Source organism: Pistacia vera, unplaced genomic scaffold (assembly GCF_008641045.1).
Source record: "Pistacia vera cultivar Batoury unplaced genomic scaffold, PisVer_v2 Contig1340, whole genome shotgun sequence".
Lineage (NCBI taxonomy): Eukaryota > Viridiplantae > Streptophyta > Magnoliopsida > Sapindales > Anacardiaceae > Pistacia > Pistacia vera.
Window position 1 is genome coordinate 1 of NW_022195403.1, and position 26,243 is coordinate 26,243.

The following is a 26,243-nucleotide window of genomic DNA, read 5'->3' on the forward strand; positions in this document are numbered from 1 at the left end:
GTGGCTAAACAACCCGAAGCAGCCTAGCAAAAATTTGAAAACGACAGAGTAAACATCACTTAATAATACGCTAATTAATATTACAATAAACAGACTACTTTATGTCGTACAGCATGAGTTCGATCTCTGAGTTCACAGCAGTAGCCTATGATTTACTCTTTACTTAAATAATATAAATCCTCTCTTTCAGCCCTTCTTGGAATTGTTATGTGTAACCAAAGATTTCTCTTCTGGCTTCCCTTCCTTAGGCTCAGAATGGCTGTGATATATTATTACATTAGGATTCACATCAAAATCCTTGGCGAAATGGTCAATTTTCCTTGCTTCAGAATCCTGATGGAGAAGGTCCTTGATCGCTTTCGGCATGGGCTGCTCTTTCATTAAGCTCTTCCAGTATTCCCCAGGTTCCTTCCTTGCATAACTGGGGCTGCAACCAATCTGTTTCAGAAATTCCAAAAAAAGCAGATTAGTTAAGGGAAAAAGCTTGAAAGATTAGCCAAGCTGATATTTAATAATGCTTACCAAGAGAAGAGAGAAAAAAATTAAGAAAGCAAAGATGGACTTCATCTCTTTGTTGTTTTGCTTGCTGCAGTACTTGAAGATTTGGTGGCTACCCTTTGTGTTAGGCATTTCAAACTCTAACTCTTGCCATTTATAGGCCGAGTATATGGACAAGAAGAAAGTTTATTAAAGTTTAATTATTTAATTTAATTTAATTACTATCATATTATAAAATAAAAATTTGCTATATATATAAATAATTTCTGGTGATGATCTCATGACCGGTGGCCCATGATAAGGATCCTAGGGTTTGTTGCCTTTTAACAAATCAGGATGGTACTTTCATTTACTGTTTAAAACCTGATAAAAAGTACTCACAAAATTCAGAATGCACATATTATACAATAATTAACACCAAATGCTTTTGTTTTGTGCAGATAAAAACTGAAAATATTTGACTATTTTCTTGATACTTTGAAGAGTGGATCTGTACCTAAGTTATGTTTTACCATATTTCACATGGAACCCGTCAGCATCAGATCCCAACATCTCAATTTTAAACATATTAAAATGAAGAGGTATATGATTCTGGTAAAGCATTATAGTAAAGAGGTTTGTGCAAGTTGATAATATATAACAATAATAATGAGCTTTTGAAAATGTTAGATATGGTTCATACCCTTGCCAGATTATCAGCTTACGCGGACAAATATTTGGATTTGAATCGAGTTAACCTAAATAGAGTTACGTTTACTATTATATGCATATTGTAATAGTGAAAATCTAATGTGAAAAAATATCGAGAGAGAGTGAATTATCATCACTACTGTTGTATTATTGCAGATTTCTGAAACTTAATAAAATTTTCTCTGTCTTAAATGTTTGACGTAGTTCTTATATTGGGAACGAACCAGGAAGAATCGTTATCCTCTTTACTTTTCTACTTTGTTACTGTATGTGTTTTGATGCTATTTTTTAACAGAAAAGGTGTTAATTAGAGCCCCATAACCTGAACATTACATAATATTATTTACAGCTTTAAACACAACCATGATGGCTTCTTGAACCAAGGTGTTAATTAGAACCCCAAAACCTGAACATTACATAAATAATATTTACAGCTTTAAACACAACCATGATGGCTTCTTGAACCAAGGTGTTAATTAGAACCCCATAACCTGAACATTACATAATAATATTTACAGCTTTAAACACAACCATGATGGCTTCTTGAACCAAGGTGTTAATTAGAACCCCAAAACCTGAACATTACATAATAATATTTACAGCTTTAAACACAACCATGATGGCTTCTTGAACGCTGATATAGAATACTTAAAAATTGGGATAGAATATTGATTTCTATATGACAGCGAATTAAGAACCGTTAAGTATACCCTTTTCCTGGTAATAAAATGTGTTATTTAATTCGTTTCAATCATTTTCTTTTAGACTATAATCTAATCTCTTGTCTTTCCATGATAATATACATATATATATTAAACTCAATTAATAGAAACCTTACATCTTGCATTGAACACTCATGAATCATAATCTCCCATTAAATTGTACTATAATCTGTACCTAATAACTGCTACGTCTGCAAAGACAACTCAAAAGTACAACTCATACACCAAATGATCGAGTTTAATGAATTCTGAGGCAAGCATCCAATATGGTGTTCATTCATAATTGAATATTTATGTATTATAGATTTGGTTATATATAATACATAACTAAATCTTGTCAGTCTCGCATTTGGTTTTGGTTATTTATGTTTTATTTTATTTTCAAGCACTTATCGGACACCATTTAATTAAATCCTAGAGAACAAACTGGGGATCATTGAGCATGAAGTTGACTAATGACAGAAGATGCTAGGGAAAATAAATAAATAAACAAACTATTATGTGGCTGAACCGATCGAGAGAGCCTTGCTAGCTGCCACAAGTTTATGCAGACAAAAAATTCCCAAATAAAAACAAATTTTAAATGGTTAAATAGAAATATAACTTCGGATGTTATGAATATTTATTATATTAGAAACCATTTAAGCTTCATTTATAAATTTGAGTAAACGACTTTTTCCCACCCAAGGTTTACCTTAATGACACTTCCCATCCAAAGTTTATATTTCATTAATATCTAAAATATATTTCACTTTCTCAGTTGGCATTCAGCAAGTTACCAGGAGTCAAGGTAAGAGGGACCTTGTAAAGTAGAGACTGGTGGATTAAATGGTGGACCGATTGAATATTCGCCGTCAGAATCAGTTAGAAATTAGCTAAGAATGAAAAACTCTAGCTTTGCAATAGTCGACAATTGACAAGAAATCAAATGTCGAAGTGAGAGAGATTTTGTAGAGAGGAGATCGGAAGTTCAATTATGGTGACAGAGAGAATTTTTGTTGTTAAATTAGTCAGAACCAGCTTTGGATAGTAACAGAATTTTAATAGTATTTTAAAACTTTTTAGGTGGGAAAATGTCATTAAGGCAAACCTTGGGTGGGAAAAAGTCGTTTACTCTATAAATTTCACAAAAGAAAAAAGATGACTATGAGTCATTGAGACATGTACAACAGTGAAAGATATTAATTAAAACATCGATAATGAGAGGTTGACCTTTACATTATCAAAAATTAATTAATACGCCTATCTAATTATCGCCATGAGAAAAACGGTGGCCATGCCTGTCTGGCTGTCTCCATTCATTTTTTTTTTGTTCCCACCTTAACTAATTGAAGTCTTATCCTACACGTACCTTTTAACATTATTCATTTATTTATATTTATCATAGTATCACTCACTATATTAGTCAAACTCAAAGTGCTTCAAGAAGACATTATCAATAATATAATACTATTAGAATTTGTAATATTGCAGAAGGGTCTACGATTGATACCCCTGTTGATTATCAGCTGACTAATAAAGAAAAGGAAACACCAGCAAAAAGTAAACATAGTGGAGTTGCCAAGAGACTCAGAGACAAAGATTAGGAAGGAGACAAATTGAAATTTCCAAGAGTCGGATTAGATCATGGAGGGCCAGAGAAGGCAAAGAGGTTGGCTGTTTCTGCAGAAGTCAACTTGAAAATGTGCAGCATGATAATATAATATATTTATACTTGTACTTTTCAAAACAAATATTGTCTAGTTGTGTTGTACAGTTGTGTTCTCTTTCGATTCATGCATGCATAGTTTTATTTTTGGTTTTTAATAGTTTTTCTTAGGTCTAATCTTTCATTTTAGTTGAGGTTCCGTGTATTTTCGTTTCTTCTGATGAACATGGCACAAAATTGGCTTTGTCTGCCAAAGTCAACTTCATAAGTTCATGCATTTTAATTAAACGAACTTGATGGATATTGAAACGTTTCACAAATAAACTTCTAGCTTCTTGTGTATTTTATTCAATATATTTCATGTATGATATATATATATAGGTTAATTGTTAAGTTTGATATCCACGGCAGAAAAAACGTCAACTTAGTCTTTGGATAAGCTTTCATATGAATCAGATTCCGATCCAAAAATCCCACGAGAGATTCTTGTAGATTTGATTCGATTAATGGGGTGTCTCGATTTACTTGATAAAGAATCCTGAAGAAATACCAATCTCTCATATGATTAAAAGCTCCACCAAATGCTAACATATAAACTTGTAAATTTAGCCATACATTAGTACATTAGTTGTTGGGAGGGGATGCAAATTAAAAAAAAAAAAACAGTGACCCTTAGTGAGGAAGAAAGGATCACCATTAGTATTGTGGTTTGAGAACCTTTTTTCTTTTCTCTAAGTTTCAACATAAAAAAAGTAGTTAAAAATTTAGTTGGGTTGGTGTTATGCATGATGAAGGTTAAAAATTTAATTGGGTTGGTGTTATGCATGATGAAGATGGGTGATTTAGGTCCAAAAAGATGTTGCTGGTGATGGCATCATTGTGGTGTTACTGCTACATATATGATCACAGTCATCATACAACTTTATAATGTAATTACAACTAAGGTCCATTCAAATTGTCAACCCCATAAGAAGGGGGGAAAAAAACAAAGTTCATCCAGGTTATGATGATGATTGCGATTGAAAATTTGCCAATGTCGTAATGAATGATGAATTATAATGTCCAGTTTCAACGCTTTGTTGGAAGATTTGAAAATTCCAAAGCCTTCCTTAGTTGAGTTTTTTCATGACAATGAATATATTCAAACTCTGTCACCCATCACCACCACTGTTCGTAGTCCAATTTAACAGTGTATCTTGTTTTATCTTCTTTTTTTTATTTTTTTTTTAAAAAGTAAATTTTATAAAATAAAATAAAAACTATACAAAAAGCTAAAGGTTTATCCATAGAAGAGGTATAAAGAAGACGAAAACAAATATGCCAATTTTTTGGACAAGATGATAGGAACAACCGTCCAAAAGGGAGTATACAAGCTCCAAACAAAGAAAGAAGATGGGAACAGACGTCTAACAAGGGCGTACATGCTCAAAACAAACAAGACCAATTAGTCCGACAGACTTCAGATGACTCTAAGCTGAGGATGAATGACATACTAAATTATGTTCTATCGTTTCAATAAAGAATTCAAAGATTTTAATTACATTAACAATTGCTAGTGTCATTCTTTAATTACCATTATTCTATTTAAGTGTCTGATTAGGAAAGTACTGCACCATTGCACTTACAAATACAGCCCTTCAATCCCAAGGGCCAAGGGTCAACTAACGACGTACCTTTAATTTATATATATTTTTAAAATCGTTCACTGCATGTGAAGCTTAATATATATATTTATTAATTGACTAAGATTTAATTAAATGAAGATAATGAACCTGATTAGGTCGTTTTTATATTCAATTATTAACCATTTGACTAAAATAGGTGCCACTCAGGTTAGGCCAGAAATGATTTGTTTATTTGATAATTAAATTAAAAGCCAAAATGTACTTGGAAGTTGGAACAAACCAAATAATAAGGCCAAATGAAAACCATTGACTTGAATCTGTACTAGCTAGCTGCCCCCTAGTTCCATCTCCTGATGTGCGTTTCAAACCCACTAGATTCTGTCTGATTAATATTTGTCGTTTTTTAATTTTTTTTAATTTTTGATTAAGTGCAGGGTATGCTTAATTATCACCATGTTCTTAATTGGCCAGTTGATATTTGTTACTTAGTGTTTCAAAAGCAGAAGAAAGAGATTATCGAAAAAGGTTTCAGGAAAATCTATCAGAGATGGGTTCTGGTTTTTCTTCCTGGTGCTTCACTCTTTGCCTTCTGCTTGCTGCTTTAATGGTAACTTCTTTCTCCTATATGAAACCATTTATGTTAGTAATATCTATGTAACATGAGAAACCTTCTCTGTTACTTCGAAAAATAGAAGGCAATTTTGAAGCTTTTGATTGTTTAATAGCGCCAATTTTCTGAAACTTCTGCATTTCATCTCTTGTTTATTACATGTTGCTAATGGATTTTAATGTTACCAGTGTGCTCAAGACAGTAACGCCAGGAGGGTTACAAAAGGGGAAGGAGATGATAGAAATAAATATGATCCTTTATCAGAAGCAAGCGATGGACACGATCAATGGATCAATGGCGGACATCATGCAAAAACATCCCACGTCGATCATATGGATCCTTCAGTTCATATTTTTTTCACCATAGATAATCTAAAGATTGGAAAATCACTCCCCATATACTTCTCCTACAAAAACTCTACAAAATCTTATCTACTATCCAGAGAAGAAGCCAATTCCATTCCTTTCTCTTCACAAAAATTACCTTATCTTCTTGAATTATTCTCCTTCTCCAAAGACTCTCCGCAAGCCAAAGCCATGGAGTACACACTTGAACATTGTGAACGTGAACCCATCAAAGGAGAGACCAGGTTCTGTGCTACCTCCCTGGAATCGATGCTCGATTCCGCACGTGGCTTCTTCGGATTGGATACCAACTTCAAAATTTTAACCACTTCATCTCTCACAAAGCTAACTCCTTTACAGAACTATACAATCTTGGAAGTGCCGCAAGAAATCTTTGCTCCAAAATTTATAGCATGTCATTCTTTGCCTTACCTTTATGCAGTTTTCTACTGCCATGGACAAGAGAGTAAAAACAGGCTATTCCAGATATCACTGGGTGGTGAAAATGGAGAGAAGGTCGAAGCTGTTGCCGTTTGTCACATGGACACCTCGCTGTGGGATGCCGATCATGTGTCATTTCGTGTGCTCAAAATCAAGCCTGGGGATTCTCCTGTTTGCCATTTCTTTCCTTTAGATAATTTAGTTTGGGTCCCTTTCCCTGCTTAATTTAACCAATTTAAAATTACTGTGTGTAGTACTGTAGTTTGTGTCTACTGAAAATGCTTATCACTGTAATATAATGTTTTCATCAGATAGTAGTTAGTATCTACTGCAAACATATATAATTAAATAAAGACCTCTTCGGCATTGTTTTAATAATTAACTCAAGGAGAAACCCAACAAAGTGGTCAACTGGTGGGTCAAACCAGTATCCAAAGGTTTGAAATTCAACCAAAATAGCTTTGGAAATTAATAAGTCTCTACAAGTTTGAAATCTTGCAAAAACACCCTGAATGTCGACATCAGCAATTCAGGCCAAATAGGGCTTGTTTCCAATGACAACAACACTCCCCATCACCATGAAAACACTCCCCTCAACCTCCTGACCAAAACCCATCTTAATCCTCTCCCGTTCGCTCTGCCAATCGCTGGCAATAAATTGCTATTTTGGCAAAATGACTTTTGCCTTTTCTAGTCAATTCACTCACCATAAATCACTCCCTTCACCACCTTTGAACTCACCGGGACTCCATCTCCCAAAGCTCTAACATAATTATCATTGTATGTTTGCCAATCGTCCTTCATAATTCTAGGGTTTAGGGTGAATAGTTTAAAGTGATGACCCGCCTAGCGAAGGCCTCGTGTTCAACCGGCCGGATCGAGTATCAAAACACTACTCTCAAATACTCGAGAAGCAATTAATTCAACATAAATGTACAGACCAAGGCAAGCAAGAAAAATTATTAAAATGATAATCCCACATGAAATCTTTGCTCTTTTGAACCCTTCTCGATCTGATTATCCTTACCAAAATTACCTTGAGATGCTTCCAAATCATCACAGCGCCTTGACTTATCAACATTGCCAAAAGCCTTCTTCTCTTCTTTAGGCTAACTAGCTCCGTTATATTTATAATAGAAATGACAACAGTATTGTTGTTCTCCTTGCACCTGCATGATTATGAAGGTGGTCTTGAATAACTTGAGCCTTGAGGCATGGGCTGTTCTTTCATCACCTCCTTCCAATATTCACCAACCTCTTTTCTCTCCCATCAATGTTTCCTGCAAACTGCCAAAAACACCAAAATTATTCGAGCAATCAAAGTTATAATTAATGAGTTAAACATATAATTTCATGTTATTGTTACGATAATGCCTTCTGGGTTTCACTAGAGAGTGGTATTGTTGATGTGATACCACAAGACAGTGTATACATGGCAAGTATCAATCACAATTAATTTAAACATACAGGGGGAGAGAAAAGATCAAAAGGTGTTATAATTTCACCGGAAAGTAGTAATATACCACAATTATATTCTAGATTTTTTTCTTATCAGATAATTCTAGAAAGAGCGAAATGCGAAGGTAAAATGATAACTTTAATTTATTATTTTAATTAAAGAAAATCCCTCAAAAATACAAAACAATTTCATGTTATTACTACGATAATGCCTTTTGAGCATTTATGATATTATAGAGTGGATTGTTTGAACATGAAATTTGCTTTGGATGATGCTTGCTCACCAGAAGATGTACACTTTCTACCATTATTGATTTGATTTTGCCACAAAGCTGAAGCGAGAGCTGTCTCAAAACATTTGTGACCTTAGACAAGAGTTACTTTAGGGTCTTCTAATAATATATACATATATTAAAAAAATTATTTCAAATTTATTTTTCTTGCTTTTTGAGATGCAAAATCACTGGGAGAGGTGAACGATGACCGACGGCCTAACAGGGTCAAGTTGGTAGGGGGTTTTGAAGAGCAGATGTTAAAGAAGCGATGGGTGGTGAAATGGGTGATTTCCAATGTCAGGATTGACCAAAAAAAGCTTGAGAAGTCACGGCCTAAAAGGTATCTGTCGCTGGCGATTGGCAGAGTAAATGGATGAGGTATGATAGAGGTTTGGGTGAGAGGACTGAGTAGAGGAATATGGTGGTATCGGGGAAGGCCAACAACGTCGGGTACATGCCAAAAAGGTCGGAAATGGTTGTCACGCACAATAGATTTAGGTTGCAAAATTCGTAAAAAATTTGCCAAATCAAGAGCTCTCAAAGTTGGGAAAATACTTGAGAAATGATAAAATAATGATTCCGGCCGATTTTGGTGAGAAAATCGATCGGAATCAACTCCAAACATTCGGAACGAAAGAGGGGTGGAAATGATTTATATAAATATCGAATTTTGGGATTGAATTAGAGGTGAGTAATTTGAGACATGTAAATAACTATTTTAGCCTTTTATTGTTACAAGAAATTTAATTTGTTAATTTAGGGGTGTAAATTAGAATAAATGAAACTAGAGACACAAATTTTTTCTTTGGTCAAACTTTGGGTGGGAATATATATAAAATGTTTATACTAAATTTTGGCCTTTTTTGTTTTTTTAGGCCCCTTAGGCCAAGAAATTATATACTATTTTTATTTTTGTAATATATTTAAAAAAATTATAAAAAAATTTGGCCCTTTTTTACTCTATATTTTGGGGCCCTATTTAAACACAATGACCGAAAGAGCTGGGCTCCATGAACAGTATTCTTTAACAATGGACCTGAAATTTTTGGACTACACTAATTATATTATCCCCACTGCCCCACATCAATAGACATGAAGCTACTTCATCAATTGAAGAGACAATCCATTGCTTATGTTGGACTTGGACCTCATGAAAAAAAATATTGCTTTTTATGTTGTGACTTTTATAAGCCTGACCTTCTGAGTTCTGATACTCTTATGTACATCCTTCACGAGCTGAGCTTCAGATAATTGAAGAAGAAGAAGATGGTTGCTGGAAAAATCTCCAATTCGATCCTCCGCTTTTATCTTTTGCTCTTGATGATATGGTAGCTCACATCTCTCAATATTACTTGTTATAATTTATTTATATTGAGAATTACGTATATAAAAATCATGTTAAAATATTAACAAATTGAAAGCTTAGAGTTTTATCTAATCAGATTTCACTCTTTGCTTGTTTAAATGCAGCATGGCATTAACGGAGCCAGGGAGATCTTCAACACATCATCATGAAGAGCAAAATATTATGCTGGTTCATGGACATCATAACTCTATGCATGACACTCATCTCATCAGATGGATGCAACAAGCACTCAACACACAGGCTTCTTCAGCATCAATGATCTAGATTTGGGTAAATCAATCCTCATTAATTTCCCCACCAAAACTCCATTCCAGTTCTTGCCTAGAGAAGAGGCTGATCTCATTTCTTTCTCATTAAACCATCTCCCAAACATTCTCCAAACTTTCAAAGCCTCCCATGGCTTCCCAAAAGCCAAAACCATTGAAGAGACACTAAGACGTTGTAACTTCGATTCCGCAGAAGAAGAGCTCCTTTTCTGTGCTACTTCCTTAGAATCCATGCTTGATTTTACTCGTACCATGTCGGGGACGACGGATGATGATTTTAGAGCTATAGCCACAATTTATCTCACAAAATCATTAACCCGTAAGCAGAACTATACAATCACACAAGTTCCCATGGAAGTTTCAGTGCCAAAAGTGATGGTAGCATGTCACTTCTTGTCGTATCCGTATGCAGTGTTTTTCTGCCATGGCCTAGACAGTGAACATGAGAACAAATTGTTTAAGGTTCCATTAGTTGGTGAAAATGTAGATAGAGTGGAAGGTCTTGCTATTTGCCACTTTGAAACATCTACTTGGGACCCTAATTTCCCAGCATTACGCAAACTTGGCCTCAAACCGGGAGATCCAATATGCCATTTTTTATCTAAAAATAATATCATTTGGGTTCCATCATCTGCCACTACCCAGTAATAAATTGCTCCTATTATAGTGTGGTTTCCCTTGCTGTATTGCGTACCAAATAATAAATCAGCTGTAAAGAATGGCATATGCTATTCTGTGTTTGAATCATTAATTAATGTGAAGATAAATGTTCTTGTAATCGCTAAGTACTCTATTTATAAATGGGGATGAGATCTTTTAACTTAATTTTATGACTTAAATTGTTGACACCAATTTTCAATTGATGATCCCTAACAAACTAATGGTTTAAAAAACAGTGTTGACAATGGAGATAGAGTGAAAGCTCTTGCTATTTGTCACATGAAAACATCTACTTTAGAGTCTGATATCGTAGCATTTCGTTTGCTCGGCCTGAAACCAGGAAATCCAATATGTTACTTTCTACCTCTTGAGCAGGGATATAGCCACACTATAATATATAGATTCAACTGAACCCACTCAAACTTTAAAAAAAAAAAAAAAAAAAAGACTTTATATTTTATAATGTTTACAATTTTAACTCTATTTAAATTCATATTGGCCCACAAAAAATGTATATTAATAAAAAAAATGGCCTTAATATTTTATTTATGTTTTGAACCCACTTAATAAAAATCCTAGCTATGTCTCTGCTGCTGATCATCTCGTTTGGGTTCCATCATCTGCTATCCACTTTTAAATTGCTCCTGTTTTTCTACATGAATATTGTGGTTAATTTGGCTTGCTAATTGACTAGGTGGTTTTCATGTGTTCTATCTAGTATAAATTAACGTTGTGGAATATGCCTGCATACGACATGTCGGAGCTTGTGTACTAAAAAAATAATAAATCAATGAACAATAATAAATTGGAGATGCATATTAATTCTTGTAATCTCATATCATTGCTCGCAATAATATGATAAATATACAATAGAAGTTCCCCTATTTGTCATTTCTTCCCTACAGATAATTTTGTTTTTTTTCTTTTTTTCTTTTTTTTGGTGACTAAGGGGTTTACACGCATCTCGACTAATCTCCAAGACCCTAAAGTTAACGCAGTAATCATCCTTATTAGCAACTGAGGGAAATCGAACTTAAGACTTCTTAAGTAATACATCCAAAGATCTCTATCACCCCACCCGACCACTGGGGACTGGTTCAGATAATTTGTTTTGTTACCTTTGAGTTGCTCGCTTTATCTTATAGTTAGTATTCTTGTTTGTGTACGTAGTAATTAGTCATATCATTATATTTTAATTCTAGAAAACTCACATATGAATAATATGTATAATTATAGTTGTATTAATCTTACCTTGTTTTAATTATAAATTACCTATTGAAAATATATACTTATGGAGTGATGCAAAAATATATTTATGTTAATATAAGACGTTAATATAAAATTTTATCTTTTTTATCTCTTGATTAGTTTTTAATAGCTAAGGTATCCGGGCATAATTGTCAACCGAGCTCATAGAACACCCTATAAACCCAACAGACTAAGATAATTGTACAATCTCAGAGCCATAGAACATCCTACAAACCCAATAAACAAAAGTAATTGTACAATTATGATAGATATCTCTCATAGACTCGAACAAAAGACTCTTGGGTATAGCTAACTCTAGTGATTAAAGGGTTTGTCATCCGACCACAAGGGAAGAGATCTCTTGATTAGTTTTTGTGTGTCTGTGTGATTTTTTTTTTTTCTTGTGCATTATGGCAAGCATAAGGTAGAACACAAAATCTAAACAAAAAAAAAAAATGATGAGCTATTTTTTTTTTTACAAAAAGAAAAATTAAAATTTTGAGACAAATAATTCAATTAGAATTTAAAAATCTAAAAAAATAAATAAATAAATAAATAAAGAACGTATTGTATAGAGAAGTTCATTTATTTTGATCCAGACAATAACATTTTCCACTAGATTACTTCTAATTATTTTAATATTTGATTATTATACTTTTTCATTCAAAGAATCAAATATCATTTCACGCTAAAGTGACCAAAAAAAAAAAAAAATTATGATTTTAATTCTAGATTTGTCAAAATCATACCATTAAATTATGGACAGATATAATAAAACATTTTTTTTTTTTAAATGGTACATGATTAAACATATTTAAATATTTTTACCTAAAACTTTTGTCATAACTCATGAAATAAGAGTAGTGTGGCTCATCTCATGATGCTAACGGGCCTGTAGGCCCATATCAATACATAAATCTTAATATATCACAATTGAGACAATGACAATTTTCTCGAGATTACTTTTAATTGTTTTAATATTAGGAATTTAATAAAACTGTTTTTTTTTTTAACGGTAAATGATAACATAATTAAATAATTTCACCTAAAACTTTTGTCATAATTTATGAAATAGGAGCATAGTGGTTCATCTCATGATGCTAATGGGCCTCTAATATAGGCCCATATCAATACATAAATCTTCGTACATCATAATTGAGACAAGGACATTTTCCACGAGATTACTTCTAATTACTTTATTTATTCAATTATTTTTATAATTTTCATTCAAAGGAATCAACTATTATTTCATCATAGTGAGTAAAATATATATAAATATTCTTATTGACAAGGTCTATGATATCATTGTGGTATTGTTGACGTAGCAATTCATAATTGATACCACAAGGCAGTGCATACATGAGAAGTACCGATCACATCTAATTTCAACATATAGGGCGAGAGAAAAAATATCCGAAAGTGTTGTAATTTCACTAGAGAGTGGTAGTATCACAGTTATATTCTAGATTTTTTTTTTTTTTATCGGACAATTATGGGAAGAGTGAAATGTGAAGGTAAAAGGACAGCTTTAATTTATTATTTTAATTAGGCCGAACGACTTATGCATACCCTAGGTTTATTGAAACGATAAGTTGATACCCAAAAGGTTTTGAAACGACAAATAGGTATCTTCCGTCATGTTCTGTTAGTGATTTTCTTTTGATAATAGTGAAAAGACTAAAATGCCCTTGAAAGTTTAATATTTTAGTTTTTTATAAATTTAAAAATTTCTAAAAAACCCCCTAGGTTTGCTAATTTGACTAAATACCCCAATATATAAAAATTTTATAAAATAACAAAAACACCCCCGCCACCCGCAGTGCTGATTCCCGCCACCACCGTCGGAATCTGGCCGAAAAAATTGCGTTACGACACAGACCTATCAGATCTGTGTCGTAACGCGTAGATCTGGCATTTTCTAGCAAGATCCGTGGCTGATCTGGCCGAAAACGGTCAGATCTGGCCGTCGAGGCCGAAATCTCGTCGGAAAATTGTGTTACGACAGAGAACCTTTGGATCTGTGTCGTAACACTTTGATCTGGCATTTTTCGGCCAAATCCGTGGAGGATATGGCCGGAAAAGACCAAATCTGGCAGTCGAGGCCGAAAAAGGCCAGACGTAGATCTGGCCTTTTCCGGCCAGATCCATGTACGCATCAATCCGACGGGTCTGTGTCGTAACACAATTTTCCGGCCAGATCCCGGCGGTGGTGGCCAGAATCTGACACTGTAGGTGACGCGGGTGTTTTTGTTATTTTACAAAATTTTTATATATTGGGGTTTTTAGTCAAATTAGCAAACCTAGGGGGTTTTTTAGAAATTTTTAAATTTATAAAAAAACTAACATATTAAACTTTCAAGGGCATTTTAGTTTTTTCACTATTATCAAACGAAATCACTAACAAAACATGACGGAAGGTACCTGTTTATCGTTTTAAAACCTTTTGGGTATCAACTTGTTATTTTGATAAATCTTGGGTATGTGTAAGTCGTTCTCCCTTTTAATTAAAGAAAACCCCTAACAATTTCGTGTCATTAATACCATAATATTAATGCCTCTTGAGCATTTATGATATTATAGAGTGGGTCGTTTGAACATGAATTTGCTTTGGATGATGCTCACCACAAGATGTATACTTTCGGCCATTATTGATTTGATTTTGCCATAAAGCTGAAGCCCATTCAATTACCATAATCGAAAGAGCTGGGCTCAGTTGACACTGTGCTTTCAATAATGATCCCAATTCCACATAATGGACCTATAACTTTTCGGTGCTAGGCCTCAAACCGGGAAATCTAGTGTGCCATTTTTTTATTTTTTTTTATGATCGAGAATATTCAAGTCAGTATACGTATACCTTAACTGATCTCCTGAAACTTTGAAACTATCGACCAAGTAAAAGTTTTGATAAACACCCTTAATAGGGGCTGCAGGGACTCAAAACATCAAAACTCAGAAAACTATATTAGATTCTCTTTTTATTCATTTACCATTAAAATGACTCAAACTTAGGAGATCATGTTAGATCCGCCTTTATTTTTTTACTATCCGGTTACTCAATGGTGGTTTACACTTTAAATTGTGGTTTCGATTGTTGGTTAGATGGTTTTTGCTTCGTATTTTTATATGGATTGATGTGTAATAAATAATAAATCAATGAAGAATGGCGTGCTATCCGGTACTGTTTGAATCACTATATAATAATATATGTCATACATATTATGGCTATAGGTATACTCTAATTATAAAATCTGTTTATATATACATATATATCCAAGGATAATAGAAGCCTGCTTATTCACTTCAGCCAACTTAATTTGTGTGTAACAGATTTAATTTATAGTTTTAATTTTACTATTCATTTTTCAGTAACTTAACTAGTATAGTTCTTCGTTGATTCTCCAAGAATAATTTATCTGTAGTTAAATTAGTATCAGGGCTAGCTGCTGAGGTTTTGGATTATGCTGGGTTCGAATTAATGTATGCGTTAGTTGTAGTGATAATAACCAGATCTTATTTATTATTGTCTTACACGCCTCAAAATGAGAAGATAGGGCACAAGTACAATACAACATAACTTAAGATAGTTATTAATTTCATCATCTTAATTAGCTAGTTTGCGGTGACCTTCTCGATCGGATTATCCTTAATACCAAACTGATTGGCTTCAGATGGAGATGATTCCTCATCATCACAGTGCCTTGGGCTTGACTCACCATTGCTAAAACTAGGCTTCTCTTCTTTAGCATTAGCATTGTTTTCTGCTTCTGCATGGTTATGAACGAGATCTTCTGCAGGCATAGGCTGCTCTTTCTTCACCTTCTTCCAATACCCTCCAGCCTCTTTTCTCCCTTCTTTAGGCTTCTTTTTAATCCATGCATATACACCGTAGGGCTGAGACAAGTCATCAACAAAAAGGTTTTCAGCGTTAAGATTGGCGCCCTTCTGATGAATATTAGCAAGAAGCTCTTGAAAAATCTCAGGCATAGGCTCCTCTTTCATCATCTTCTTCCAATACCCTCCAGCCTCTTTTCTCCCTTCTTTAGGCTTATTTTTAATCCATCCAAATACACCGTAGGGCTGAGACAAGTCATCAACAAAAAACTTTTTAGCGTTAGAATTGGTGTCCTCCTGATGATTTGCAGGAACAAGGTCCCTAATAACTTCTGCCATAGGCTGCTCTGTCATTGCATTCTTCCGATACTCTCCAAGCTCTTTTCTCCCATCAATGCTTCCTGCAAACTGCCCAAAATGCCAATCAATTAGGATTCAATAAATATCATTTCATAAATCTTTATAACAATAAGAGAAAGAGAAATTAAGTTAATTAGTTTTGGTAATTACCAGAAGCAATAGTAGTAATGAGAGTATAAAGAAAGCAAATAAAAGCTTCATAATCTTGACGTTAAGAGATGATTGAGTAGGGAGGTTTTGATGATCTGCAAGCTATTTTTCTCTACCATATTTATACACAACACTTGGTGGATAAAGCTAAAAGGATATAATATCACTCCTCCACCCAACTTTAATTTAAATTATTGAAGTAAACCGATCGAAAAAATATTGTAATTTGATAATATTATCATTATTCTAATCTGAGAATAAGTTTTGGAATGAAGTTTATAATTTGGGGATGCACCTAAAATAACTGATTACTTTTAGAAAATTTATGGAAGTGATTCAAGTTAATAAAGCAAGAAAAACCCTACAAGACAGAAAGCAAAATTATTGGTGGAGTAAACGGCAAATTCCACCTCAAAATCCTATCCTAAGTCTCGTTTATTTTAGATTTTTATCTTTAAAATAATATTATTAATAATTTTTAAGATAATGAGAGTATAATTAGCATAAGGTTCTTAACCCTAAATTAATAAAAAAATTTAACTCCTTAAATTACTAAAATTATAAAATTAACCATCTTATTTTAAAATTACTTTAATTACACCCTTAATGACTGTACACCATCTCGGTTTTCATCAGATTTAGGCTGTTTCTAATGGCGGCAAACCCCTTGGTCACCTCCATCACCTTCCCCATCGTCTGTCATCCAAAACCCCTCTAGTTCTCGACTCATTGGGCCCTCCAATCGTCGACGCCATCAGGCTTAGGTTTTCATCATTCTTCGCTAGATTCCAGTCGATTCATGCAACGAAAATCCAATTGGACATCACTACTACAACCAGCGTCTCCAAATCTACAAAACCCTTATGTCCCCAGCAACCGTGTAATGGCCATTCGTTGTTAGAGACCAACGAAAACCAGTCGCATGTGACAACTGTCGTGGCTGGCAATCGACGAGTGATGAGGAGTTATGAAGGGTAAGGTTTTGTAAAAGGGAGGGTGAGGGTTTGAATGGTGGTGACAAGGGTGATTTTGGATGGAAGAATCGTCGAAAAATGGTGGAAAACGTCGACGGTGATGTTGGCTAACGTGCGCTGGAGCTTTGTTAAGGACAGTGATCTATTAATGTGTGTCTCCTCTGCGAAATGATCAATTTACCCTTAAACTGTTATATCTTACAATTTTTTATTATTTTAAAGATATAAATCTAGAATAAATGAAACTTAAGGTACCAACTTAGGATTTCATCAATCCTTTGGTGGGTATATGTCGGTTACTCTTATTGATATAAAGAAGCTGATTTTATGCCATCAAAAGTGATTTATGCCTGCAATAATGTTGATAAGACAGAAAGCAAAATTATTATTTATTTCTGTTTCGTACAGACATGAGATTACAATATTCTTCTACAAATTAAGTCAATTAAAATGACGTAATATGATAATTATATATAATCCACTTCTGATAATCACAAAACAATTACCTTGCCTTTAGGTCCTATATTATATGTGTGTCTCCTGCTTCGATAATGAACAGCTATTTTGAAGAAGAAAGATGGCTGCAGCTGGAATAATCTCCAACTTGATCCTCCTCTTTTATGTTTTTCTCTTGATGGTACAATTAAATCTCATCTCTTAATATTCAATGTACAGAACTACTAGCTGTAAGTAATTGTATCTAATAAGATGTCACTATGCTTGTGTAAATGCAGCATGGCATTGGAGCTAGGGCGATCAGAACTCAACGTCTTGATGATGATGAAGAACACAATATTCTGCTGGTGAATGGACGCCATTACTCCATGCATGGTGATCATCATTCGTCATCTCATCATATGGCTTCAGAATTTGGGTTATTTAGAATGAATGATCTAAGTTTAGGTAAAAAAATGCTTATTGAATTCCCCCAGAAAGTCCTTTCTTCTTCCACTCGGTTCCTCCCCAGAGAAGAGGCTGATCTCATTCCTTTCTCGTTAAACCAACTCCCAAACATTCTCAATATTTTCTCAATCCCCCATGACTCTCCAGAAGCCGAAACCATCGAAAGCACACTAAGAGTTTGTGAGTCGGAGCCCCTCCAAGGAGTTAGCGTTTTCTGTGCTACTTCCTTAGAATCCATGGTTGATTTTGCTGGTAACACATTGGGGACATATCATTTAAGAGCTACAACCACAACTGCTCTCACAAAATCATTAACCGGCCGTAAGCAAAACTATACAATTTCAGAGGTGCCCAAACAATTTCAGAGGTGCCCAAGAAGGTTCCAGTGCCAATGATGGTAGTATGTCACATGATGTCTTATCCTTAAGTAGTTTATTTCTGCCATAGCCTGAAAGGTGAGAGTGAGAACAAGTTGTTTAAGGTTCCAATGATGGGTGACAATGGAGATCAAGTGGAAGGTCTTGGTATTTGTCACTTGAAAACATCTAATTTAAATTTGGACCTGAACAACCCAGGACTCCGATTGCTTGGTCAGAAACGGGGAGATCACTTTTGCCATTTTCTACCTGCAAATCATGTCGTTGGGTTTCATCATCTTAAATTAATTGCTCCTATTCGATATATCTTGATGTTGTATGAATTAATGTTGTGTAATATGCTTGCGTACGACATGTCGGAGCTTGTGTACTAAGTAATATCCCAGTGAATAATGGCATGCATCCATGTGTGTTATTGATCTTGTTATTAATATCAAATTATTCCTACCAAATTAATGTATATTCAATAGAAATATTCTAAGTAGAAGGGTTTTGACACTTGAATAAGAGAATTATATCATCATCAGTATATTTATTCAACAAAATCTTATATCATATAGTATATATTATCCAACAAAATCTTATATCATATATTACATATGAAGTCCTTTAGTAATCCCCTTTTTTTTTTTTCATAATGATTGATCAAATAAATATATATGGTATCTCCATATCACTAGAGAGCCACATGATATATATGAGATTTGAGAAGAAAAAATGATAATATATGTACATCTTATAAGAGTAAACGACTTTTTCCCACCCAAGGTTTGCCTTAATGACATTTTCCCACCCAAAAAGCTTCAAAATATCAATTTACTACCCAAAATTTATATTCTATTTACTACCCAAAATACACTTTCCAATTCGCCGACAAACAAAGAGCAAACCCACTCCAGGCCGTAAGGGCTTTTGAAGAGAGGATGTCGGTGAGTCGTTTGGTGGTGGCAGTTTGGATTTTAGTGGTCAAGATTGGTCAGAATTAGACTTGGGAGGGGCGACTATGCCTTACACAAATCGCTCGATTGCCGGCGATTGGCAAGATCAGAAGAAGCAAGGTTTGAGGGGTTTTTGCTAAGTGATGATAAAAGAAGAGAATGGTGGTGGTGTAGAGTCGTAACGATGTCGGAATTGGTCGGTGATTGGTTGGAATATAAACTTTGGGTAGTAAATTGGTATTTTTTTTAAATGTATAATAATATGCTTATCTTAGGGTTAAACTCCTAACACGTTCTCCTTTCATTCTATGTATAATAATTTGCTTATCTTACATAGTGTTTAATTAAGTGGATAATCTCATAATCATGAATACATTTAAAATTTCAATATGATTTGAGAAGTGATGAATATCTAGGACTGTTGACTGATTTACATTTGACTGATTTTGACCATTAAATCTCAATCTTACTCTTATTAATAATTATTAAAATAATACATTTTTGAAATAATCTCTCTTTTTCCATACCTAATTAAAAATTAAAATCAATTAAATGAAACATTTAAACCAAAATCTTTTAACACAAGAGTTTTATATATTTTACAACTAAAATCCAATCCAATTAAACAACTAATTCATATGATATGTATAAGTTGGTAGAAATAATAATCATCCACTTGTGGCCGGATCGATAATTTTTTTTTTTTTTTTAAGGTATGGTAATTAACCACCTCTCAGTACAACTCAAACTCAAGACCTACTATGCATAAAGAAAATGATCTTACGAGGGAAATAATTATTATCAATAGTCAGTGATTTTGCCAATGAAAGGAATTGACATTGAAATGCCAAGAGGTCTAACCATTTTCACAACCTTTGATCTCTCGAATAACTAATTTCAAGGATGGATTCCACCAGAATCTACTCAAAGTGCTTTTAACTTCTCTTGTAACAACCTAACAGGTTACATTCCATCGTGATTGAAAAATATTTGAGAGAGCTTGAATCTTTAGATCTCTTCAGAAATAAGCTTCTTGGTGAAATCTAAAATCTCTTTCTGTGTTAAACCTTTCATACAACCAACTTGTAGGGGCCAATACCTCAAGGAAAACAGTTCAATACATTCGAAGAGAATTCCTATATTGGAAACTTGGGATTATGTGGATTGCCACTGTTAGAAAAATGTAATATATAACCATTTGGCGCCTAAACCAACACCTGCATTCCATGAAGAGACAGATATTATGAGCTGGTTTGATTGGAAAATCATCATGATGGGTTATGCCAGTGGACTGGTGATCGTTTTCTCGACTGGAAGACCTCGACGGTTTGTTGGAATGGTTGAAAATGCAGAGGTAAAAGGCATGCAGAAGGCTCAACAAGATGCATATGAAAAGGAAATTAGCGAGTTCATGCAAAGGTTTCTTTAATCAGGTGAGTATTCCAGTACAGTAGAAACTCAAAGAATGCATTCGGATTCTTTCCTCAATTGAGTGCTTGACAATTTCTAAAAGCATAATTACTTAAGTTTGCATGTTATATTTATTTTAATAATTTGTTCTTCTTTTCAACTATTACAGATCGAACTGATCATGATCAGTTTCAAAATTTCTGCAACTCACAGAAGGAAATCCAACAACTGATACACAGAACAAATAATTTAATATCCAACTGTTGACAAAAACAGACAAGAAAGAACAGAAGACATGAGTTTAAATATTCTAGCTATGTGGCTGACTTACTCTTGTCTTGCTATGTGGCTGATTTTCCAGCATCAGTTGTTGCCTATTTATGCATGAGGAGCGGCGATAGTGCTCTGGTGTTTGAGTGGAGGCAGAATTGGCTTGTGCTTTAAGGGATGGCGGTGGTTGCCGTAAAGGGCGATAATATCATCAAATGGAAAGGGCGGTCACTATAGTTTCTTATAACAGAAGGGTGTAACTGTTATTATGGAAACCTAAGGGGAATAAATTAAAAAACTCCTAACATATACGTAAACTTAGAAATTAAATTAATACCTATCCCTTCAAAACCCCTTCCCTCTTTGTAAAATTATCTGAAATTGTTAATACAATTGCTTTGAAGAGATGGCAGCTTCAGCTATCTCTGCTTCTTTAAGCTTCTCTTCTTCTTCTCTCAACAAAACCTCCGTTTCATTTCTCTTGCCCAGGTACAATCCCACATATCCCATCTGGGTTTACTTCCATAATCACTTCACTAACTTCAAAAATTTTACTTTTACTCGTTGCAATTAACTTTTTTTTTTCTTCAATTTTTTTGGGTTACAAGCAGAAACTCTGCCAGGTCTATTAGAGCGTCTGCGTTGCCAAGTCCGTACGGTGATTCTTCAACGACAGGTAATTTTTATCTTGTGCATTTTGATAATTTAAACTATCATCAAAATTATTTTTTTGGGTTTGACCCGGTTGATGGTTAAGCTTGTTTTATTATGTATGATTCATTGGAGTTCCTTAGTGCCTAATTTGAATGAAATTGAATCTTGTTTTGGCTTGAGTTCATTCGGTTGGGTTTATTTATTACTAAAGCTTGTGCTTAATATGATCATATAGCCAGTTCTTATGAGCCATTATATGGTTGTGCGTGGGTAAATAGGTATGTATATGTATGCACGTGAAGTAATTTGGAGTAAAATGTTTTGTTTCATCCAGGATTATCAAGTAGAAGTAGTGGGTTGCCTCTAAAATTCGACCAGAAGGATCTTCGCGGTACTGAACAGAGGTGTGTTGCTTCAGCCCTTTTGCTTGGATTGTTTTGTTTAGTTTTCTATCATTTTGTTTAAATGTGTATCTATGTGTCTACATGTGCAATTGATTTGCTGGTTTTTGTTGTGGTTTATTCCAGTTTATTTAATGCTTCAAGTGACAATTTTGAGTGGAGAATGTATCTTTTTAATTTGAAGGTGCATTGTTAATAAAAGTACATATTTGGGCTATGCTGCCACTACATTTGTTAGCCATAGCAATATTTTTAGAACTAATTAGCTCAATTTTGTAAAGAACGAATTGGCCATGGGGGAAAGCATTTCAGCTATGAGATGGTTGTTTTCGTCTATTTTTAATGTATCAGTTGAAAGCATATCTCATAGAACAATGCGCTGTTGATTATTTCACTATGACCACCGTTCTTAAATTACAGATGCATATGGTGTTGTGTAGTTTCTTTGTTGCTTTCTGTTATTTTAATTATTTGATACCTGGTGGATATAGAATTTTATAACATTGTTTTATATATGCAGTTATGGTGCAATAGTAGCCCAAAAGGGGAATCCACCCATAATGCCAGCAGTAATAACTCCTGGGGGTGCAATGGACCTCTCAACCATATTATTTAGGAATCGTATAGTCTTCATCGGACAGCCAATCACCTCACAGGTTGCTCAAAGAGTTATAACTCAGCTTGTGACTCTGGCAACCATTGATGAGGATTCTGATATTTTGGTGAGGTTTCACATCTATTTTCTTATTCACTCTTGTAATTAACCTATTGATTTATAATCCGAATTTCCAAAGCCTACTTCTAAAAGTTTGTGTACTGTGTCCTGAACCTTGTCAGCTGTATTTGAACTGCCCTGGTGGAAGCACATATTCTGTGTTGGCAATTTATGATTGCATGTCTTGGGTAAGATTTTAAATTTTTTTATTATTTTTGGCTATTTGTTCACATCTTGTTTTTTTCTTTCACTTTTTAGCTTATTAGTAGTTTCATGATTATCTGATGTTTAGTTTGACCTTCCAAGAGTTGGGAACAATCTTCATATGAAATAAAATCTCTAAAAGCCCCTATATTTCAATGGTCGTGGCCTTCCATTTAGGAAAAAATTGTTGACACCTAAAACCAATGATAGTATTGTGATTATAATTTGAGGTAATAAATTCTTCATAACAAATCTTTAAGTTTATAAAACAATTTAATGCAAGTAGACATTCTAAGATGTTAATATATAGACTAGATTTGACCTTAGTGGTACAGCATTAAAATATCTTTGTGCATGTCCCATTATATACTCATATTATTTTTTCCTTTCATTTTCTTCAATTTTTTGGCTTCACAAGTATTCAGTGATGCATTATCTTCTCAGATAAAGCCGAAGGTTGGTACTGTCTGTTTTGGAGTAGCTGCAAGCCAAGGAGCACTTCTTCTTGCTGGTGGAGAAAAGGGGATGCGCTATGCTATGCCAAATGCACGTATCATGATACATCAGCCGCAAAGTGGATGTGGGGTATGAGTTGACTTAATGGTTTTGTTATTGCAAAGTTATTATGAGGTTGAGATGATTTAAAATTGTATGGATATCTCATGATATGCTTGCATGAGAGGAATGGAGGTCGTCGTAACTAAAGTTTTTGCTTTTGAATGACACACTTTTCTTTTTACTTTGGTTGTGGTCACATAATTTAAGTAAAACTGGTACTTGTTCTTTGCTTCTGTTCTCTCTTAATGAATCTAGCATTGAGGCACACATAACTGAAAGTAAATGAAATCTGCCTGAAGGATTGAAAGAATTTAGATTAGTGGTATGTAATGGAACCTCAAAACTCAAACAGGGTAGCGTGACTCAAACAGAGAGTTTGAATCATGCAGCTCCTTAAGCACTAGTTGCCATGTGACTTTTATGCAGGTTGCCTTAACTCTCAGTATAGTCCCCTTGGTTTTACCTACTTTCATAAATTTTTTATTATACTTCATAAGACACTGCTCATGTGTTGCTGTTTTCTCATTTATATCCATCTTTTCCTTTTTCCCCTATACCCTATTGGTGCATGAGCTTGTGTGAATATTCAGTACACTAGTATTTTGCTAATTTTAAATGTTGCATTACGATTATATATGTCAACTAGTGCATTGCAACAAGTTGGTTATTTTAATGTCTGAGAAATTGCAAGTCAGTTAAAACTATAGAGTTGATTGTATGTTATATGTTTTAGGGTCACGTGGAAGATGTGAGGCGCCAAGTAAACGAAGCAGTTTTATCTCGCCATGTCAGTATCTCTTTCCCTCTCTGTTTCATGCTCTTTAGACCTTGAAAAATGTTCAGAATGAGTTAATTCTTGGTAATTTGGTTCTCTCAAACTTTAAAAGCGAAACTTTTCTCATTATAATTCAAGCTACAAAAGGGAATTGGTTTACATGCCCAACTAATTCCCCTGTATGCCTTGAAATTCAGAAATGATGTCATTTAAGTTCTATTTTATTGTGATACGGCGCTATATTCTGCTGTTTTTTGAATGTAATACACACCTAAGCCAAATGTCGCACAAGTTTTTTCTAGCTTTGAGTGGATGATTTATGCACAGTTCTGTGCTTTTGCTCATATCAACACTGCTGAATTAAGAGTTGTGCTCAACAATAATTTTTTATTGATGTGCTCTTTTCCTGGAAATTTGCTACAGAAAATTGACAGAATGTATGCTGCCTTTACTGGCCAACCTCTTGAGAAAGTGCAACAATACACTGAGAGGGATCGTTTCCTGTCTGTGGCTGAGGTATGTTACTTATCCTGATTTTTCTCAAACTAACAATAACATGCTGACTCCCTATGTCAAAAGATCCCAAATTAATGGATTGTCCTTATGAGAAGGCTACTATTTGATAATTTGATCTACGATGCCGTCTAGGAAATGCTGTAGTTTGAAACATCCACCTCCTCATTCATTTTTGTGAGACCTTCGTGTAGTTGGAACCTTATACGATGATGATTTGATTGCATTTGGAAATGTAACCAGCAAGGTGAAGTATGTAATAAGGTTAAAGGCCTAAATCAGAATTATAGAACTTGGTATTTGATGCATTTACGTTTGCCAAAAATGGGCATATTATTGTCATTAATGGGATCTTGTGTTGATTTCATTAGTTTCTTAATATTGTACACATTGTCTCACAGCCCATGTATGCTCGAATTCATGATATTAATTCTACCTGCAGCCACTGATTTTGTCATACTTCTTTTGTTGCCATTTCACAGTCTATGGAGTTTGGCCTTATTGATGGCATCCTGGAAACTGAATACTGAAAGCGAAATCGTATGAGCTAAGTTTTTCAATTCTATTGGAATTCGATAGAGCAATTTGTTGTCCTACTGATCCCATGATAAATGAAAATTGTAATCATGTCCCATGAGTGATATATAAAATTTCAAATATCGCTATTTGAAGGTTTTGGTTTTGATTTTGCAATCATGGGTGTTCATTGTTCTGGGTTCTTTTGAGAAATGTTATATAACTTACCTACTATAGCTTCTTTCACTTGATACTTAAATTCACTCATCCTGATTTATCAGATGCTGATCAGCAACTGCTTCAATGAACAATAACTTTCGTCTGATTTGCATTGAACAATTTTACTATTACAAAATTCAGATTTACCACTGCTGTGTTTACAATAATCTCTCTTGAGTTGGATGAAACTAAAAATTGTCTGTACAACTTAATGCATTGCAGATAAAACTATATGCACAAATTCTCTTGTAGGAGATTTATGACAAAACAACTCAATGGCTACATTACATATACATATATAGGGTGATCGACGACTGAGAGATTGAAACTTTTATTGTCTAATCTAAATTATGAGGGCCAAATATAATATGCTTAATTAGAGACTTAAGAAAATAAGATGGTAGAGTTCAAAAGAAAATGCAGTCGATGACCTATATCTCAGCACCAGTTATTGTAAGTCGTCGGATTTTGCAGAACGCAGCAGTTCATTTACCTGTAGGATGATGGAGCAATTCAGGAGGGAAAAGGAAAAAAAAAATCTTTGAAATTCAATTACCATTTTTTATTTCAACATTCATCCTCACTTTACAAAATTCACTAGAAAGAGATTAACATTTCAAC

The 26,243-nt window shown here is 34.2% G+C and overlaps 6 protein-coding genes across 7 annotated transcripts; 4 read left to right on the forward strand and 2 right to left on the reverse strand.

Annotated features, from left to right (window-relative positions):
* Positions 1-33: 33 nt before the first annotated feature.
* On the reverse strand, positions 34-658 carry LOC116122461. The gene is made up of 2 exons (XM_031408304.1): positions 523-658; positions 34-438 (listed from the first exon to the last, which is right to left on the reverse strand). Exons 1-2 carry the CDS (start codon positions 628-630, stop codon positions 187-189), a joined length of 360 nt encoding a protein of 119 aa, XP_031264164.1. The 5' UTR covers positions 631-658; the 3' UTR covers positions 34-186.
* Positions 659-5,468: 4,810 nt separating this feature from the next.
* Positions 5,469-6,938, forward strand: LOC116122458 (BURP domain protein USPL1-like). Of its 2 annotated transcripts, XM_031408301.1 has the most exons (3): positions 5,469-5,538; positions 5,618-5,790; positions 5,982-6,938. In XM_031408301.1, the coding sequence occupies exons 2-3, from the start codon at positions 5,731-5,733 to the stop codon at positions 6,801-6,803; spliced, it is 882 nt and encodes a 293-aa protein (XP_031264161.1). In that variant the 5' UTR covers positions 5,469-5,538; positions 5,618-5,730; the 3' UTR covers positions 6,804-6,938. The 2 variants fall into 2 exon arrangements, with proteins under 2 accessions (XP_031264161.1, XP_031264160.1); XM_031408300.1 differs by having other exon boundaries at positions 5,488-5,790.
* A 3,257-nt stretch (positions 6,939-10,195) lies between these two features.
* LOC116122454 (BURP domain protein USPL1-like) lies at positions 10,196-10,591 on the forward strand. The gene has a single exon (XM_031408297.1). The coding sequence runs from the start codon at positions 10,196-10,198 to the stop codon at positions 10,589-10,591; it is 396 nt and encodes a 131-aa protein (XP_031264157.1).
* Positions 10,592-15,363: 4,772 nt separating this feature from the next.
* LOC116122453 lies at positions 15,364-16,271 on the reverse strand. The gene is made up of 2 exons (XM_031408296.1): positions 16,196-16,271; positions 15,364-16,093 (listed from the first exon to the last, which is right to left on the reverse strand). Exons 1-2 carry the CDS (start codon positions 16,244-16,246, stop codon positions 15,464-15,466), a joined length of 681 nt encoding a protein of 226 aa, XP_031264156.1. The 5' UTR covers positions 16,247-16,271; the 3' UTR covers positions 15,364-15,463.
* Positions 16,272-17,746: 1,475 nt separating this feature from the next.
* LOC116122455 (BURP domain-containing protein 11-like) lies at positions 17,747-20,816 on the forward strand. Its single transcript, XM_031408298.1, has 3 exons — positions 17,747-17,806; positions 17,904-18,419; positions 20,565-20,816. The coding sequence occupies exons 1-3, from the start codon at positions 17,747-17,749 to the stop codon at positions 20,814-20,816; spliced, it is 828 nt and encodes a 275-aa protein (XP_031264158.1).
* A 583-nt stretch (positions 20,817-21,399) lies between these two features.
* LOC116122460 (ATP-dependent Clp protease proteolytic subunit 6, chloroplastic) lies at positions 21,400-25,503 on the forward strand. The gene is made up of 9 exons (XM_031408303.1): positions 21,400-21,556; positions 21,679-21,743; positions 22,056-22,125; positions 22,643-22,844; positions 22,960-23,025; positions 23,486-23,626; positions 24,333-24,386; positions 24,798-24,890; positions 25,370-25,503. The coding sequence occupies exons 1-9, from the start codon at positions 21,474-21,476 to the stop codon at positions 25,415-25,417; spliced, it is 822 nt and encodes a 273-aa protein (XP_031264163.1). The 5' UTR covers positions 21,400-21,473; the 3' UTR covers positions 25,418-25,503.
* Positions 25,504-26,243: the final 740 nt, after the last annotated feature.